Below are 16,889 nucleotides of genomic sequence, written 5' to 3'. Positions count from 1 at the left end.
GGGAGAGAGAAAGAGAAAAAAAGAAAGAAAAGAAAAGAGAAAGGAAGAAAGAAAGAAAGAAAGAAAGAAAGAAAGAAAAGGAAGGAAGGAAGGAAGGAAGGAAACAGATGCCCAAATACAAGGTGGGCTAAAATAGCTTTACAGTTGTTCATATGAAAAATAATGCAGTAAAGAAAGAAAGAAAGAAAGAAAGAAAGAAAAGAAAACAGATGCCCAAATACAAGGTGGGCTAAAGTAGCTTTACAGTTGTTCATATGAAAAATAATGCAGTGATTAATAAAGAATAAAGAATAAACTCTATGTTTCGACTACAACTGTAAACCTACCTTTGCCCCACCCTGTAGAAACCTGAAGATGCTCACTGGCCCAGCCCCCCAAGTCTCTCCTGGAACTTCTCCCACCTGTGCAGGTAGAGACAGACGCTAGTGTTCGCCTGACCTTCACCATCTTAGATGAGAAATGGAACCAACCTCATGTCCCCTGCCGCAGGAGAACGCCGTCCTGGGGGAGCACTGCTGCAGGTGGGATGAGCAGGCTCCGCCAGGCACCCAGGTCAGCAGGTCCATATAGACCTACCAGTGGAATCAGAAGCGAGCTGCAGGAGGCTCAGCAAGAACCCTTCACACAAAGTTCAAGAATGTTACGTAGGCAGGACCTGTTTTCAACTCCATCCACAGGTGCTTAGCCTGGGGTAGAGTCCCTCTGAGTGGAGGAGGGAGAGTAATTGGACGTGAGAGGGGGTCTGGGGTGAGGGGTGGGCTTCTCCTTCCCTGGGCTGAGAGGAGGGGACAGTCAGTAGAGACCCAAAGGGAGGGAAGAAGGAAACTGGGGCTGGGCACTTCCCAAGGAGGAAGCAATGATGCCGGATTTTCCCCAGGTGTGGCCAGAGGTATAAAGGGCGCTGCCAGCTGGCCACGGCCAGGTCTAGCACCTGGTGCATTCCAGGACCACAGCCAGGTGTGCTTGCGACTGCACCGGGCACACACCAGCTGCTCAGAGTCCAGCCACCGCCACCACGGAGATGGTGAGCCGTCTCTCCCCACGCCCCCACCTGGATGGTGCCATCTGGCCCAGAAGGACTGGCAGTTCCCTGAGCTCCGGGCTAGTGATGTTGGGATGGGGTCCAGGAAGCCCCTCCAAATCTTGGGGCAGGAGGGAGCCAGGACCCAGGAGCTCTGGTCCACTGGGGAGCTTGGGCTAAGGGTCTAGCCTCTCTAGGCCTCAGTTTCCCCAACTGTAGAGAGTGGGCTATACCCTACCTTTCCACAGAGAACAGGGCAAGCGAGGGTGGCAGCGAGGTGCCTTCCTCACTGGGCACCCCCTGACAGCCCACCACCTGTTTCATCAGCTCCTCCCTGGCCTTCTGCTTCTGCTCTGGCTATCTGCCGGCCTGGCCCACCACGGTTCCGCACTCTGGGGAGGCCCCCACAGCCACACCCATGGGGCCCCACGCTGCTACTCAGCCGAGGAGCTGCCCCTGGGCCAGGCTCCCGCACACCTGCTGGCTCGAGCTGCCAAGTGGGAGCAGACTTTGCCAGTAGCCCTGGTGTCCAGCCTGGAGGCAGTGGGCCGTAGGAGGTGGCAGGAGAGGCCCCCAGCTGGGACCCAGTGTCCGGTGCTGCAGCCTGAGGAGGTGCTAGAAGCCGACATCCACCAGCGCTCCATCTCGCCCTGGCGATACCGGTGAGGGCTGGGCTCCCTGGGCACTGGATCCCCACGGTGGGCGGTGGGCTGCTCCCTCCCCTTTCCGGGCACTGGCTTCCGGAAGGCTCTGCGAGTCTGTTTCACCAGTTCAATGGGATGAGCGTCCTGACCTCTGTCCAGCCAGGGTCCTGCCCCGGAGGGTGAGGCTCCATCCGATGAGCTCCTCCTTGCCACTGTTGTCTCAGATCTTAGCTCAGACCTTGGGTACCAGCGTCCCCTAGGAAAATCGGGGGCCCTCACTTGAGCCCCTACAAGGGTTGGGCTGGGCTCAGAGGGCGGAACAGAGGGAGGCCTCTGAGAGGGCACTGGAGACACGGGCAATCATCACTTACAGGGCTCCCGGCAGCCTGACGCTTCAGCTCTCACTCAGGCCGGGAGCACCCTGAGAGTGTGGGGCAGCCATGGGTACAACAGGAAGGGAGGAACGGGCCTGCTGAGGCTCTTGGCAGGGCCTCACCAGTCTTTCCCGGCAGTGTGGACACGGACGAGAACCGCTACCCACAGAAGCTGGCCGTCGCTGAGTGTCTGTGCAGGGGCTGCATCAGCGCCAGGACCGGCCGCGAGACGGCAGCGCTCAACTCCGTGCCGCTGCACCAGAGCCTGCTGGTGCTGCGCCGCCGGCCCTGCTCCCTGGACGCATCCGGGGTGCCCACGCCCGGGGCCTTTGCCTTCCACGCAGAGTCCATCAGAGTGCCCATCGGCTGCACCTGTGTCCTGCCCAGGGTGGTACGGTGACCACTGGCCCCAGCTGTCCCGCTGTGCTGTGGGCGGGGATCACCTCCCAGACTGGACAGTGGGGATCTCTCTGCAGAGAGGGCCCCTCCTATTTATGTGTATTTATTGGCTATTTATATGCCCTGGGTGGCCCTGCTTCTGCTGCCCAGGGTCCCTGGGCGGGTACCAGGGCTCCACGCCTCTAGTTTGAGGGAAGAACAGTGAAGATTGGGCACGGGAAGGGCCAAGTGACCCTGCGCTAGTCAGCCCCCTCTCCACGTTGTTACCTTTCCACGCAGACAGTGGGCTAGAGGAATGTTATTTTTCTATAACTTCTTAAAACAACAGAAAATGTGTTCTGATGGCCCCCACCTTGGTGGTTCCTCTGGGATCCCCCAAGCTCCTTTCCCCACCACCCCTGTATTTCTAAAACTATTTGTTGTAAATGTGTGTCATTAAAATGATAAACACCCCCTGGAGCACAGCGTCCACGGCACTTCTGCCAGGCCCTGGCCCCCAGATGGCCCTGTGGCCCGATTCTGGTGTGTCCAGAAAAGTCTATGTAGGAACCCCACGTACGACCAGGTGAGGAATGAGTTTGTAGAGTGGAGCACAGGTGTGCCCTGCTGGCCCCTAGTTTCCACCTGGCGATACCCGCTAGCGATGGCTCTGGGGCCCGGGGATGGCCCTCACTCCCACAGCCCAGCCGATGTGATGTAGGCCGGCCCTCCTCTACTGACAGGCCCAAGGCGTGGCCAAACCTATGCAATGACAGTGAGCACCCTCTCCACCCCTGGGACATGCATCTCTGAGGGTAACTCCCAGGGGGGTGGCTTTGCAGCCAGGGTGACTGCCATCACCTTCAGGTATCTGAGTCATGCTCCCCAACCCCAGCAGAGCCCCAGGCAGCTCCAAAGGCCGCCCCATGTCCCAGGCATCCCCTTGGGCTTCTGTTCACCACTGGTGACCTGCCAGACCAGGGGCAGCCAAGCAGGCCAACACCCCCAGGCCAGGTGCCCCACTGGCTACCTGACAACCCAGCCTGTGCTCTCACTGCACAAGTCCCATATCTGCCCGTTCAGGCTCGTTACTGCTGGAGGCGTTCAGTTCAGGTTCCAGGAGTGTGGCCTCAGCAGCTGTGGAAGGGGCCCTGGGGCAGCCTGTGAGGCTCAGGCCCAGGCAGCTCCAAGGTTGACTTGGGGCCGTGGGGTTTCCACCCACTGATTAATCCCTGCCGGCAGGAGAACGCCGTCCTGGGGGAGCACTGCTGCAGGTGGGATGAGCAGGCTCCGCCAGGCACCCAGGTCAGCAGGTCCATATAGACCTACCAGTGGAATCAGAAGCGAGCTGCAGGAGGCTCAGCAAGAACCCTTCACACAAAGTTCAAGAATGTTACGTAGGCAGGACCTGTTTTCAACTCCATCCACAGGTGCTTAGCCTGGGGTAGAGTCCCTCTGAGTGGAGGAGGGAGAGTAATTGGACGTGAGAGGGGGTCTGGGGTGAGGGGTGGGCTTCTCCTTCCCTGGGCTGAGAGGAGGGGACAGTCAGTAGAGACCCAAAGGGAGGGAAGAAGGAAGCTGGGGCTGGGCACTTCCCAAGGAGGAAGCAATGATGCCGGATTTTCCCCAGGTGTGGCCAGAGGTATAAAGGGCGCTGCCAGCTGGCCACGGCCAGGTCTAGCACCTGGTGCATTCCAGGACCACAGCCAGGTGTGCTTGCGACTGCACCGGGCACACACCAGCTGCTCAGAGTCCAGCCACCGCCACCACGGAGATGGTGAGCCGTCTCTCCCCACGCCCCCACCTGGATGGTGCCATCTGGCCCAGAAGGACTGGCAGTTCCCTGAGCTCCGGGCTAGTGATGTTGGGATGGGGTCCAGGAAGCCCCTCCAAATCTTGGGGCAGGAGGGAGCCAGGACCCAGGAGCTCTGGTCCACTGGGGAGCTTGGGCTAAGGGTCTAGCCTCTCTAGGCCTCAGTTTCCCCAACTGTAGAGAGTGGGCTATACCCTACCTTTCCACAGAGAACAGGGCAAGCGAGGGTGGCAGCGAGGTGCCTTCCTCACTGGGCACCCCCTGACAGCCCACCACCTGTTTCATCAGCTCCTCCCTGGCCTTCTGCTTCTGCTCTGGCTATCTGCCGGCCTGGCCCACCACGGTTCCGCACTCTGGGGAGGCCCCCACAGCCACACCCATGGGGCCCCACGCTGCTACTCAGCCGAGGAGCTGCCCCTGGGCCAGGCTCCCGCACACCTGCTGGCTCGAGCTGCCAAGTGGGAGCAGACTTTGCCAGTAGCCCTGGTGTCCAGCCTGGAGGCAGTGGGCCGTAGGAGGTGGCAGGAGAGGCCCCCAGCTGGGACCCAGTGTCCGGTGCTGCAGCCTGAGGAGGTGCTAGAAGCCGACATCCACCAGCGCTCCATCTCGCCCTGGCGATACCGGTGAGGGCTGGGCTCCCTGGGCACTGGATCCCCACGGTGGGCGGTGGGCTGCTCCCTCCCCTTTCCGGGCACTGGCTTCCGGAAGGCTCTGCGAGTCTGTTTCACCAGTTCAATGGGATGAGCGTCCTGACCTCTGTCCAGCCAGGGTCCTGCCCCGGAGGGTGAGGCTCCATCCGATGAGCTCCTCCTTGCCACTGTTGTCTCAGATCTTAGCTCAGACCTTGGGTACCAGCGTCCCCTAGGAAAATCGGGGGCCCTCACTTGAGCCCCTACAAGGGTTGGGCTGGGCTCAGAGGGCGGAACAGAGGGAGGCCTCTGAGAGGGCACTGGAGACACGGGCAATCATCACTTACAGGGCTCCCGGCAGCCTGACGCTTCAGCTCTCACTCAGGCCGGGAGCACCCTGAGAGTGTGGGGCAGCCATGGGTACAACAGGAAGGGAGGAACGGGCCTGCTGAGGCTCTTGGCAGGGCCTCACCAGTCTTTCCCGGCAGTGTGGACACGGACGAGAACCGCTACCCACAGAAGCTGGCCGTCGCTGAGTGTCTGTGCAGGGGCTGCATCAGCGCCAGGACCGGCCGCGAGACGGCAGCGCTCAACTCCGTGCCGCTGCACCAGAGCCTGCTGGTGCTGCGCCGCCGGCCCTGCTCCCTGGACGCATCCGGGGTGCCCACGCCCGGGGCCTTTGCCTTCCACGCGGAGTCCATCAGAGTGCCCATCGGCTGCACCTGTGTCCTGCCCAGGGTGGTACGGTGACCACTGGCCCCAGCTGTCCCGCTGTGCTGTGGGCGGGGATCACCTCCCAGACTGGACAGTGGGGATCTCTCTGCAGAGAGGGCCCCTCCTATTTATGTGTATTTATTGGCTATTTATATGCCCTGGGTGGCCCTGCTTCTGCTGCCCAGGGTCCCTGGGCAGGTACCAGGGCTCCACGCCTCTAGTTTGAGGGAAAAACAGTGAAGATTGGGCACGGGAAGGGCCAAGTGACCCTGCGCTAGTCAGCCCCCTCTCCACGTTGTTACCTTTCCACGCAGACAGTGGGCTAGAGGAATGTTATTTTTCTATAACTTCTTAAAACAACAGAAAATGTGTTCTGATGGCCCCCACCTTGGTGGTTCCTCTGGGATCCCCCAAGCTCCTTTCCCCACCACCCCTGTATTTCTAAAACTATTTGTTGTAAATGTGTGTCATTAAAATGATAAACACCCCCTGGAGCACAGCGTCCACGGCACTTCTGCCAGGCCCTGGCCCCCAGATGGCCCTGTGGCCCGATTCTGGTGTGTCCAGAAAAGTCTATGTAGGAACCCCACGTACGACCAGGTGAGGAATGAGTTTGTAGAGTGGAGCACAGGTGTGCCCTGCTGGCCCCTAGTTTCCACCTGGCGATACCCGCTAGCGATGGCTCTGGGGCCCGGGGATGGCCCTCACTCCCACAGCCCAGCCGATGTGATGTAGGCCGGCCCTCCTCTACTGACAGGCCCAAGGCGTGGCCAAACCTATGCAATGACAGTGAGCACCCTCTCCACCCCTGGGACATGCATCTCTGAGGGTAACTCCCAGGGGGGTGGCTTTGCAGCCAGGGTGACTGCCATCACCTTCAGGTATCTGAGTCATGCTCCCCAACCCCAGCAGAGCCCCAGGCAGCTCCAAAGGCCGCCCCATGTCCCAGGCATCCCCTTGGGCTTCTGTTCACCACTGGTGACCTGCCAGACCAGGGGCAGCCAAGCAGGCCAACACCCCCAGGCCAGGTGCCCCACTGGCTACCTGACAACCCAGCCTGTGCTCTCACTGCACAAGTCCCATATCTGCCCGTTCAGGCTCGTTACTGCTGGAGGCGTTCAGTTCAGGTTCCAGGAGTGTGGCCTCAGCAGCTGTGGAAGGGGCCCTGGGGCAGCCTGTGAGGCTCAGGCCCAGGCAGCTCCAAGGTTGACTTGGGGCCGTGGGGTTTCCACCCACTGATTAATGCTCATTGTGTGCAAGTGCCTGGGAAGAGCCTGGAAGGACTGAGATCAGCATGTGTTTACTGAGCTCTGTGTGTGGGCACTGGGAGCAGAGCAGTGAACAAAGCGGACAGGTCTCTGCCTGCCCACACACGGGGGTGACTGACAACCACAGGACAAGCAGTAAAGTGCTCCCTCGGTGGACAGTGATGCAGGGAAGGGGCAGGGGCTGCAATTCCAGAGGGTCAGGGAGGCCGTGGAGGCCACCTGGGCAAAGGCCGGGATGGCCAGCCAGGGATCTGTGTTCCAGGCAGAGGGAATGGCCTGTGCAAGGCCCTGAGAAGGCAGCCTGTGTCTGAGGGTCAAGGGTGGTCAGTGTGGCTGAAGCCGAGGAGCAGGCAGTAACTGTGGGGCCAGGGAGCAGAGTATCTGTCCTAGACTGTGGGAGTCTGTGGTTCTGAGTGGGTGCCAGCAGGTCAACTGCAGTGCTGGAAACTGCCTGCAGGGACAGGGCAGAGTGGGAGGTGACAAGTAGACTTATGAAGACAGAGCCCAAAGGAGGCGTGGGGGTACATACAGGGGTGTCAAGGGGGCCTGTGGTTTTATTGTCCTGGGGCAGGGCTGGTACAGTGGAGTGTTGGTCCTGAAATGTTAGAAGACCCCCAGTTCTGAAAGTAGGATTTGCTGAGAGCAGGTGGGGCAAACAGGAGGCAAAGGGTTTAAGGGATTTTCCAGACTTTGGGGGAATGAGTGCCCGGGGAGAGCCCATCGAGGAGGAGGGGGCTTCCAGGCTGGGGTGTGAGCTAAAGGCAGGCAAATCTTGGGGCTCCCGGCTGGGGAGCAGCAGGCAGTGTCCAGGAGGACCACAGCTGGCCCTCCTGGGGGGAGAGAGAGAGCGAAAGAGACAGAGAGAGAGAGGTGTCTGGTGTGTGTGTTTGCAGCCTCAGGACTGGAGAGGCAAGGGCAGACCTGAAGCCCCCACAGCTGGCCTGGCCATCCTGGGTGGCACCCAAGGTGAAGGCTGCTGGGCTCCCTGGGGCCTCCCCTTGCTCCCCTGCTTTCCCACTTCACTCAGCTGCTCAGGTGGGACTGGGGGTTCTTGAAGGTGAGTCTGGGCAGATCCAGGAGAGCTGGTGGGGGGCACACACTCCCTCCTCCCAGGCCTGGGAACTTCATTGCCAGAGTAGAAATGCAATACTTGGAATTTCAGAAACTATATTTCATGGAATAAAAGATGCTTGTGATTTCAAGTACCATTGAGAAAAGATAGGCTTCTGGGAATGACACCAAGAGAGGGCCTGTGGTTCCGCAGGGCAGGCAAGGGGGTACCTTTGGGGTCTGGGTGGGTCCCCCCACCGAAAAGCAACACGAGACAGCAGCCACTCGTAGTAGTTCACACAACCTCATCGGTCACTGGGATAGGGTTTTCCTGGGGGCCACTGGAGACTCCTGCTGCTGCCGCCTCGTCTTCCTCCTCACTGGGCTTCTTGCGGGCCTCGGCTGGGGGCCGGGGTGGGGGGTTGCTGGGTGGCTGCTTGATGGTACCCCCCACCTGAGGCCGCTCCTTAGGCTTGGACTCGATGGGAGTCCACTGCTCACCACGGGTGGCCGCCTGCAGGACACAGAGTGGCTGGGCCCTGGGGGGCCTCTGGGGTCCATCCCCAACATAGCCCCCACCCCTATCAGGGGACAGGGGGGCCCTGCAAAAAAGAGGGAGCTAGGAATCCCTGGGTTTCGGAAAGACCTCCTGGAGGTCACTTCCAGGTACACATTCCCAGACACCCCCAGGAGCAGGACAGGGAGGTCAGGCCAGCATGTCCATCAAGCTGAGTCAAGAAGCCAGGCAGCGCACAGGGTGGAAGAGGCCTAGGAGGGTAGCCAGGGAGGGCAGGGGCCCACTCAGCCTGGAGCCTCCCCAAGGGCACCCAGGCCTGTTGGGTGGGGGTGGGGGAGCATCACTGACATCCCCATCGCATGAGCAAGGACACAGGCTCCTGGCCTTGGCTCAGCCCATGGGTGGCTGCAGGGACTGAGGTGTCAAGCATCAGCGGGGCTGACCACAGACACCACTCACCAGCAGATAGATGCCACTCGCTATGGCCAAGCAGGCTGTCCCCAGGATGGTGGCAAGCAGGAAGCCGGCTGGTACCGACAGCCTGGGGGGAGGGGGAGAGGATGGGAGACTCAGAAGAGCAGCCACAGGGGGTCTGCAGGGGGTCCAGGTCTTGGGCAGAGGCCATAAGATCTCAGGAAAAAACCGACCATAAGTGTGCTGTCCCCATGACCCTGGACTCAGGGACCACCTGGCCCTGCCAAGGCTGGGCTTTTAAGTTTGGGTCCCTGGGGCTGTCCTCTGCTTGACTTGTACCCTAACAATCTTGGGGCCCTTGTGCTTGGTCCAGCCGTCGTGCTGAGGGGATGCCCCGGCAGCTGCAGGGACACAGAGTGTTCTGGCCTCTGCAGTCACCACCAGGCATGTGCGTGAGGGAGCAGAACTACCAGCTGAGCTCCGTCTACCCCAGAACCCTGACTGTTCCTGTTTAAGTTGCTAAGGTTTGGGGTGAACTGTTAGCAAGAGGTGACAAGTACAGGTTTGGGGAACCTCTGGCAGAGCCTGGGACCTGGGTTTGTTTGGAAAAACAGCTAGGCTGAGAGGGACCCCACTTGCCCCAAGCGCCCCTGTCCAGGCAGCCAGGCCAGGAGCAGGCGGGGACTCACACAAGGTGCAGGAAGGCCCGGACGTAGTAATTCCTGGAGAGGGGCCCGAACAGCTTCACCACTTTCGTCATGTACTTCTGTCCGCTAGACCAAGTGAGGGAGGGAAGACAGATGGTTGTACTCAGCAACCCCACCTCCCACCCTGCCCCAGAGCGCCCCAGCTTCTTTCCTCAGGGACCGTAGGCCACAGCAGCTATGCGGGCAGGCACCAGCCTTGGTTTGCCCAGGAGGATAAATGGGTTGGTGCTGGAGCTTCGTAGTGTCCTGGGATGAAGCCCAGAGCAGGTGGGGGACTCACCATCTCTCCATGGTGGAGCCCTTTTTCCTCTTCCCCCGGGGATACTCCAGCAGGCAGACGAACACTCCTGCTACACTGAAGCTGCGGTTAAGGAACAGCCCAGCTCAGCCAGAGGCGCCACAGTGAACCCCTCTGCTGATGAGAAACAGGGGTGCAGCAGCCGCGGGCGAACAGCCAGATGGGATTCGATGGGTCTGGCCACTTCACTGCCTCTCCTGCACTTCCCTCCCCGATGCCTGTCTTGGGTTTCAGAGGACCTGGAACAGCCAGCCTACAGGGTGGCTGATAAAAGAGGGTACAGAGAGGATCCCTGGGGGTGCTGACACCTCTCACTCCCTGCCAGCGCCAGACAAGTCAATGCCCTGCTGAGCCCTGGCTTCCAAAACTATAGCTGAGCCTATCCTGCTGAGTCTGAAGGGCCAGGGCTGTGAGCAGCAGTCCGCAAACTGTGAAGTGCTGTGCCCCCAGAGGCAGTGGCATCTCTGTTCGCAGCCCACTAGTGCCACCCCTGGCAGTGCCACCTGCCCCATGGGGTCTACAGTGGGAGGATACATGGAGTAGGCGCCAAAGTACCACTGGGTGAACTGGCCAGCAGTGGCCACGATGCCGCCCGTGATGAGGACTGTGGACAGAGAAGCAGGTTAGTAGAAGCCCTAACCCATGGGAGAGACATGCCCCCACCCCATCCTTGCATGGCTGGGGCCCACGGGCGGCTGTAGCCACCTTCCCTTCTGCTCCCCCTCCCACAACTGGGCCACCTGCTCACCACAGAGCTGCCCTTGAGTCCCTCTACCAGGAAATGGACCCAGGTGGCTGCAGATGCCCACAGATAACAGAGGATGCCTTCCCCTAGGAAGAGGCACGTGAGCTGGGGAAGGGGTGAGGCTGGTGGAGCTGGGCCTGTGTCCCTGGAGCGGTTGGGGGACAGCCAGCTCACAGCCCTGGGCAGGAAGAGGGGCCTGGACACTCACTCTTGAGCGCTGTGACCCCATCGTTTTTTTGCATTTAAAGACTACACCGTTGACAGCTGATGTGGGGTCTGCTCCATGGAGGCCTCTCCTCGTTGCATGGTGTTCCTGTTCTGTCTCTATTCCGTTTCACCTTACTTTCACTTTTGTCTGATACTGATAATCATTCATGCTTCTTTGGTTAGGACTTGTCAGCTACCCCCTCCCTTTGTTTTCAGCTCTGTATGATCCCAGTGGACCTTCTCTCCCCAGTAATTTTTTTTATTGTGGTAAAATATACATAACGCTACACTGAAGCTGCGGTTAAGGAACAGCCCAGCTCAGCCAGAGGCGCCACAGTGAACCCCTCTGCTGATGAGAAACAGGGGTGCAGCAGCCGCGGGTGAACAGCCAGATGGGATTCGATGGGTCTGGCCACTTCACTGCCTCTCCTGCACCTCCCTCCCTGATGCCTGTCTTGGGTTTCAGAGGACCTGGAACAGCCAGCCTACAGGGTGGCTGATAAAAGAGGGTACAGAGAGGATCCCTGGGGGTGCTGACACCTCTCACTCCCTGCCAGCGCCAGACAAGTCAATGCCCTGCTGAGCCCTGGCTTCCAAAACTATAGCTGAGCCTATCCTGCTGAGTCTGAAGGGCCAGGGCTGTGAGCAGCAGTCCGCAAACTGTGAAGTGCTGTGCCCCCAGAGGCAGTGGCATCTCTGTTCGCAGCCCACTAGTGCCACCCCTGGCAGTGCCACCTGCCCCATGGGGTCTACAGTGGGAGGATACATGGAGTAGGCGCCAAAGTACCACTGGGTGAACTGGCCAGCAGTGGCCACGATGCCGCCCGTGATGAGGACTGTGGACAGAGAAGCAGGTTAGTAGAAGCCCTAACCCATGGGAGAGACATGCCCCCACCCCATCCTTGCATGGCTGGGGCCCACGGGCGGCTGTAGCCACCTTCCCTTCTGCTCCCCCTCCCACAACTGGGCCACCTGCTCACCACAGAGCTGCCCTTGAGTCCCTCTACCAGGAAATGGACCCAGGTGGCTGCAGATGCCCACAGATAACAGAGGATGCCTTCCCCTAGGAAGAGGCACGTGAGCTGGGGAAGGGGTGAGGCTGGTGGAGCTGGGCCTGTGTCCCTGGAGCGGTTGGGGGACAGCCAGCTCACAGCCCTGGGCAGGAAGAGGGGCCTGGACACTCACTCTTGAGCGCTGTGACCCCATCGTTGAGTTTTTGCATTTAAAGACTACACCGTTGACAGCTGATATGGGGTCTGCTCCATGGATGGCCTCTCCTCGTTGCATGGTGTTCCTGTTCTGTCTCTATTCCATTTCACCTTACTTTCACTTTTGTCTGATATTGATAATCATTCATGCTTCTTTGGTTAGGACTTGTCAGCTACCCCCTCCCTTTGTTTTCAGCTCTGTATGATCCCAGTGGACCTTCTCTCCCCAGTAATTTTTTTTATTGTGGTAAAATATACATAAAAATTTCAAGAAACAATTCAGTGGCATCAAGTACCTTCACACTGTTGTGTATCCATCCCCAGAATTTCTAGCAATATATATTGAAATATAATTTTTACATACAGTATAATATAAAGGCATAAGATTCCCATCAGCCCAGAAAGCTCTCTTGTGCCGGTCAACACTGGAACCCTAGATCTGGCTTCTTTAGCTCAACAGGTTGTCAAGATTATTCATGTGGTTTGGATGAATCACTAGCTCATTCTTTTTGTGTAGTTTTTTATTGTATGAATCAACCTCAATTTATCCGTTCTTCTGTCTATGGGAAATTTCGGTTGCTTCCAGTTTTGGGCTATTACAAATAAGCTAATATAGCTGAATTTTTAATATTTTAACCAATCTGATAGTGAATTTAACAGATTTCATTGACTGTGATTGCAGATAATTTGAACTTGTTTTATCTTATTTTGTGTTTTCTCTTTAACAAGTGTCCTTGTTATTCCTCTGACTTGATTGAACTTTAATTTTAAATTCTTCTTCCCGAACCACATGTGGGCTTTAGACTGTTTAACTTCAATCTCACTCCCAAATTACCCATTATTATTAATTATTTACAGACAATACTTAGTCACTAATGTCTTCATTCTTGCATCCCAGTCCTTCCTTCTGGATTCAGTTTCCCTCTTGCTGAAGTACATCCTTTAGTAGTCCTTTCTGTGAGGGTCTGTTAGCAGTAACTCTCTAGATACCTCAAAATGCCCTCATTCTGGAATAATAGTTTATCTGGATACTGAATTCATGTTGTCTCAATACTAAAGATATTATTCCATTGTCTTCTGGCATCTATTATTGATGATAAGTCTGAAATCAGTCAGATACTAATCCATTTTATTCTCTGGTAAATTTTAAGTTCTTTAATGGTCTGTATTTTATTACAATGTGACAAGAAGGGGTTTAAACAAATCCCTTTATTCTGTAAGGAACTTTGTTTTCTTGTTAAATTCTGGAATTTCTCATCCATTATCCCTTTTACATTGCCTCCTTCCATTCTATTCTCTCCTCTGAAACTGCCATTATATAGATGTTGGGTCTTCTTGTACTATTGTACATGACTCAACTTCTCTCAGCCGCATTCTGTGGTTTACTCAGATCCACCTTCCATTTTCTCTTCATCTCTATATAGTGTTTAACTCATCCATTGACCGTTAATGACTTTATATTTTGTTTATTTCTGGACATCCTGTATTAGTCATTTTTTGTTTTGTCCTGTATAATTTTCTATTCTTTTATCTCTTTGAACAGTTTCAAACACACCCTCAAGTTTAAACATGTACCCCTATTCTCAAGTCTCTTCCTAATGGCACCAGTTCTGAGGACATTCTCCAGTCTATGGTGTCTGCTTCCTCAAATGGTGGGTGTCTGCGAGCTACGCCCAGCAGGGCTTGTCTTCCTGTCAATCTGTGTGCCCTGGTTGAGGAAATGCCCTTACAGAACAGTTTCACATTTGCCTCTATGGGGTCTATAGGCTTCTCCAGTCCTGGGTGGACTTTATCTGAATTTCTTGGTCAGTGGTCCTTATATTAAAGGGTAGGGTTCAGCCCTCACCCCATGCACAGCACAGGCCTGAGTTTCTGGGGGTTTTGTCTTGTGACTTTCTTCATCAAATGGCAACAAATGACAAGCTTCCTTGGATGGGATAGTTTTCCAGTCTGTTCTTATACAGGCAACCTTTCCTAGCTCTGGCCGGAAGCATGCAGCTCCATTTCAGCCCTTTTTCTACACAGAGGCCACCAAATCCCACTGGGTAAAAGCCTGAGCCTCTGTCGGTCCCGATTCCCCAGGCCTCTTCCTTCCACCCCAGCACAGCATCTTGAAACCTCACTGTTTTTGTTGCCTGATTTCCTATTCTTGGAGTTGAGCTCAACTATGTAATAACTCTTTTGGTTTGCTCATCGTACTTCTATGAGTTGTAAGAGAGAAGGGTGTTCTCCCCATGTGTTCAGTCAGCCTGTGGTCTACTTATCTTTGGGGATATAATTTTCTCTTTTCTAGCCTGTTTTGTTGCCTGCCATTAGCAAAGGGGGAGCAAGATACCACTGGTTGGCCAGGAAGGCATGAGCAGATAGCACTACTGTGTACTGGGACTCTTATAGGTGCAGGGAACTAGACAGATAAGGCCTGAGCTCTCAGGGGGCTTATGGTCTCAGGAGGGAACAGAAATAAACATCCAACACTGCACTAGAACAGGGACTGTGACAGAGATGTCCAGGTGCTCTGGGAAGACTTCTCTGAGTAGGTGATATTTGAACTGAGAAATGAATGGAGGAGCCAGCCGTGGATATTTCAGACAGAAGGAAATGCTTCTGCAAAGACCCTGGGGTATGTCCAGGAGATCCGGGAACAGAAAGGAGGCCTGTGCAGCTGGAGTGACCCTGAAGGGAGCGGGGTAGGGGCAGAGCAGTCAGAATATGGCTTTTCTTCTTCACAATCCACTGCAGTATTTTCAGCAGGAGGTGACATGTTCTGATTAGATGGGATTTTCTGCAATAAAAAAGCCTGTTGGATGCACATGCTATTAGCCAGGCCTGAGCAGTCCCAGGTGCCTGCAGTTTATTCTGAGTCAGGAAAAAAAGTCAGCAAGAGGAGGAACTCAGAGTGGGAAGGGCCCTGGGAGACCTTCCAACAAACTGCCTTATTTGATGGTGGAAATGGAGTCACAGCTTGTAAATTCTCTAGGACAGCGGTTCTCAACCTGTGGGTCGCGACCCCTTTGGCGGTCGAACGACCTTTTCACAGGGGTCGCCTAAGACCATCCTGCATATCAGATATTTACATTACGATTCATAGCAGTAGCAACATTACAGTTATGAAGTAGCAACGAAAATAATTTTATGGTTGAGTCACAAAATGAGGAACTGTATTTAAAGGGCCAAGAAGGTTGAGAACCACTGCTCTAGGACTTGACTTTACTGTCTATAAAGTGGATGTAAGAAAGAGCTCTGGCCTCACAACACTGAACATTAGCTAAGGTGGTGGAAATGGAGTCACAGCTTGTAAATTCTCTAGGACTTGACTTTACTGTCTATAAAGTGGACGTAAGAACAGCTCTGGCCTCACAACACTGAACATTAGCTAAGGTAAGGAAGGAACAACCTGCACACAGTGGGCATGCCATGAGTGGGGACACTAGGAGGGTCACTATCTGCACGCACTGGGACTAGAACCCAGGCCTCTCAGAGAGCTCCCAGTTGGAGCCCTGTCACCTTCTACTTCCTGGGGGTAGAGAAGGGGTTGTGGAGCTGTAGGACAAAGGGAGGCTGATCTGCAGCAGTCTAAGGCCTCACAGCCTGTGGCAGGCAGGGGGACAGCCTGGGGACAGCTCTGGGAGAAGCGAGAATGATCTGTGCCTGGCTGTGGCTCAGTGGTTGAGCATCCACCTATGATCCAGGAGGTCACGGTTCGATTCCTGGTCAGGAAGCATGCCCGAGTTTCAGGCTCAATCCCCAGTGTAGGGCATGCAGGAGGCAGCCGACACTGGCCGGCGTGGCTCAGTGGTTGAGCATCCACCTATGGTCCAGGAGGTCACGGTTCGATTCCTGGTCAGGACGCATGCCTGAGTTTCAGGCTCAATCCCCAGTGTAGGGCATGCAGGAGGCAGCCGATCAATGATTCTCTCTCATCATTAATGTTTCTAGCTCTCCCTCTCCCTTCTTCTCTGAAATCAATAAAAAAATATTTTTAAATGATTTAAATAATAATAATAATAAAGAATGATTTGACCCACTGAGCTCTCAGTACTCTAGGTTCCAAAAGGGGGATGAGCTGCCTGCACACAGAACAGACCAGTGAGCCTCACCAAAGCTGCTCACACCAAGATGTGATCTTACAGTTTGGGGCCAGAGGGACTTCGTTTATGTCTACTCCCTTCCCTCCCAGAGCTTTGCCAGGCTCCTCCAGTCCCCAGCTGGCAGGGGGCTCTCAGGGTGGTTCTCAGGGCAATGGTGGCGGCTGGGACCCCGCTCATCACCACGTCCCCCACCATCTTCCCACCCACCCACTCCCACTAGGTGCAGGTCCTTCCTGGGAGTGGCAGGTCCCAGGAGGCGGGCAGTGCCTCTGGGCAGCTTCCTCTTGCTGCCGACCCCGCCTGGGCCCAGCTCACCCACACCTCCTGAAAGGTTCCCCTTCCCAGTACAACACGGTGCAGACCGCACTGCTTTCTTCACCAGAGCTCCTGAGCACAGGCTCAGGGTGACTGGGGGGCCTGTCATCCTTCCCCAGATGCAGTCTGGAAGTTGAGCTGGGAGGGTTCCCTCCGGGAAGTTTTAGATGTCCTGGAAAACTCAGAACTGGAAGGGGGGTGGGGGGACGCCCCTGGCGACCCCTGGGCGGAAGCCCCACTCCAGGGCAGGAGGGGTGGCGGGAGCAGGTGGTCCCCGCCCAGTTTTCCCAATCCTGGAGGGCGGTGACTCTCCGGAAACCACCCGGGACGACAGCCTCTTCCCCCAGGGCTGCAACTTCCTCTATCTGGAGAGGTCCGGGCGGGGTGGAGAGGTGACTAGGGGACCGCAGTGGGGGGAGGCGATGGGGGCACGCGGGTCTGCAGTCGCAGAAGGGTTCCCGGACCTCCGCAGCCCCGAGGTCTCCCGCTGCCGGGGCCT

General features: G+C 56.3%; 3 protein-coding genes across 4 annotated transcripts; 2 read left to right on the top strand and 1 right to left on the bottom strand.

The window, feature by feature from the left end:
• Positions 1-946: 946 nt before the first annotated feature.
• Positions 947-2,897, top strand: LOC102244593 (interleukin-17C-like). The gene is made up of 3 exons (XM_014536653.1): positions 947-1,024; positions 1,349-1,683; positions 2,178-2,897. The coding sequence occupies exons 1-3, from the start codon at positions 1,022-1,024 to the stop codon at positions 2,437-2,439; spliced, it is 600 nt and encodes a 199-aa protein (XP_014392139.1). The 5' UTR covers positions 947-1,021; the 3' UTR covers positions 2,440-2,897.
• Positions 2,898-4,116: 1,219 nt separating this feature from the next.
• LOC102242416 (interleukin-17C) lies at positions 4,117-6,067 on the top strand. Its single transcript, XM_014536654.1, has 3 exons — positions 4,117-4,194; positions 4,519-4,853; positions 5,348-6,067. Exons 1-3 carry the CDS (start codon positions 4,192-4,194, stop codon positions 5,607-5,609), a joined length of 600 nt encoding a protein of 199 aa, XP_014392140.1. The 5' UTR covers positions 4,117-4,191; the 3' UTR covers positions 5,610-6,067.
• A 1,924-nt stretch (positions 6,068-7,991) lies between these two features.
• LOC102242122 (cytochrome b-245 light chain) lies at positions 7,992-12,068 on the bottom strand. 2 transcript variants are annotated; one of them, XM_005862508.2, is made up of 6 exons: positions 11,965-12,068; positions 11,546-11,615; positions 9,810-9,884; positions 9,512-9,595; positions 8,868-8,949; positions 7,992-8,405 (listed from the first exon to the last, which is right to left on the bottom strand). In XM_005862508.2, exons 1-6 carry the CDS (start codon positions 11,999-12,001, stop codon positions 8,187-8,189), a joined length of 567 nt encoding a protein of 188 aa, XP_005862570.1. In that variant the 5' UTR covers positions 12,002-12,068; the 3' UTR covers positions 7,992-8,186. The 2 variants fall into 2 exon arrangements, with proteins under 2 accessions (XP_005862570.1, XP_014392141.1); XM_014536655.1 differs by having other exon boundaries at positions 11,760-12,036.
• Positions 12,069-16,889: the final 4,821 nt, after the last annotated feature.

The sequence above is a fragment of the Myotis brandtii genome, unplaced genomic scaffold, assembly GCF_000412655.1.
Source record: "Myotis brandtii unplaced genomic scaffold, ASM41265v1 scaffold165, whole genome shotgun sequence".
NCBI lineage: Eukaryota > Metazoa > Chordata > Mammalia > Chiroptera > Vespertilionidae > Myotis > Myotis brandtii.
This window is presented reverse-complemented; position numbering and strand designations above follow the sequence as displayed.

Coding starts and splice junctions, on each gene's coding strand:
- LOC102244593 (XM_014536653.1), top strand. Junction 1,684..2,177: donor ATCTCGCCCTGGCGATACCG/GTGAGGGCTGGG, acceptor CTTTCCCGGCAG/TGTGGACACGGACGAGAACC.
- LOC102242416 (XM_014536654.1), top strand. Junction 4,854..5,347: donor ATCTCGCCCTGGCGATACCG/GTGAGGGCTGGG, acceptor CTTTCCCGGCAG/TGTGGACACGGACGAGAACC.
- LOC102242122 (XM_014536655.1), bottom strand. CDS start 11,985: ATGGGGTCACAGCGCTCAAGAGTGAGTGTCCAGGCCCCTCTTCCTGCC. Junction 9,596..9,809: donor GGCTCCACCATGGAGAGATG/GTGAGTCCCCCA, acceptor CACTTGGTCTAG/CGGACAGAAGTACATGACGA. Junction 8,950..9,511: donor CGGGCCTTCCTGCACCTTGT/GTGAGTCCCCGC, acceptor CCCTCCCCCCAG/GCTGTCGGTACCAGCCGGCT.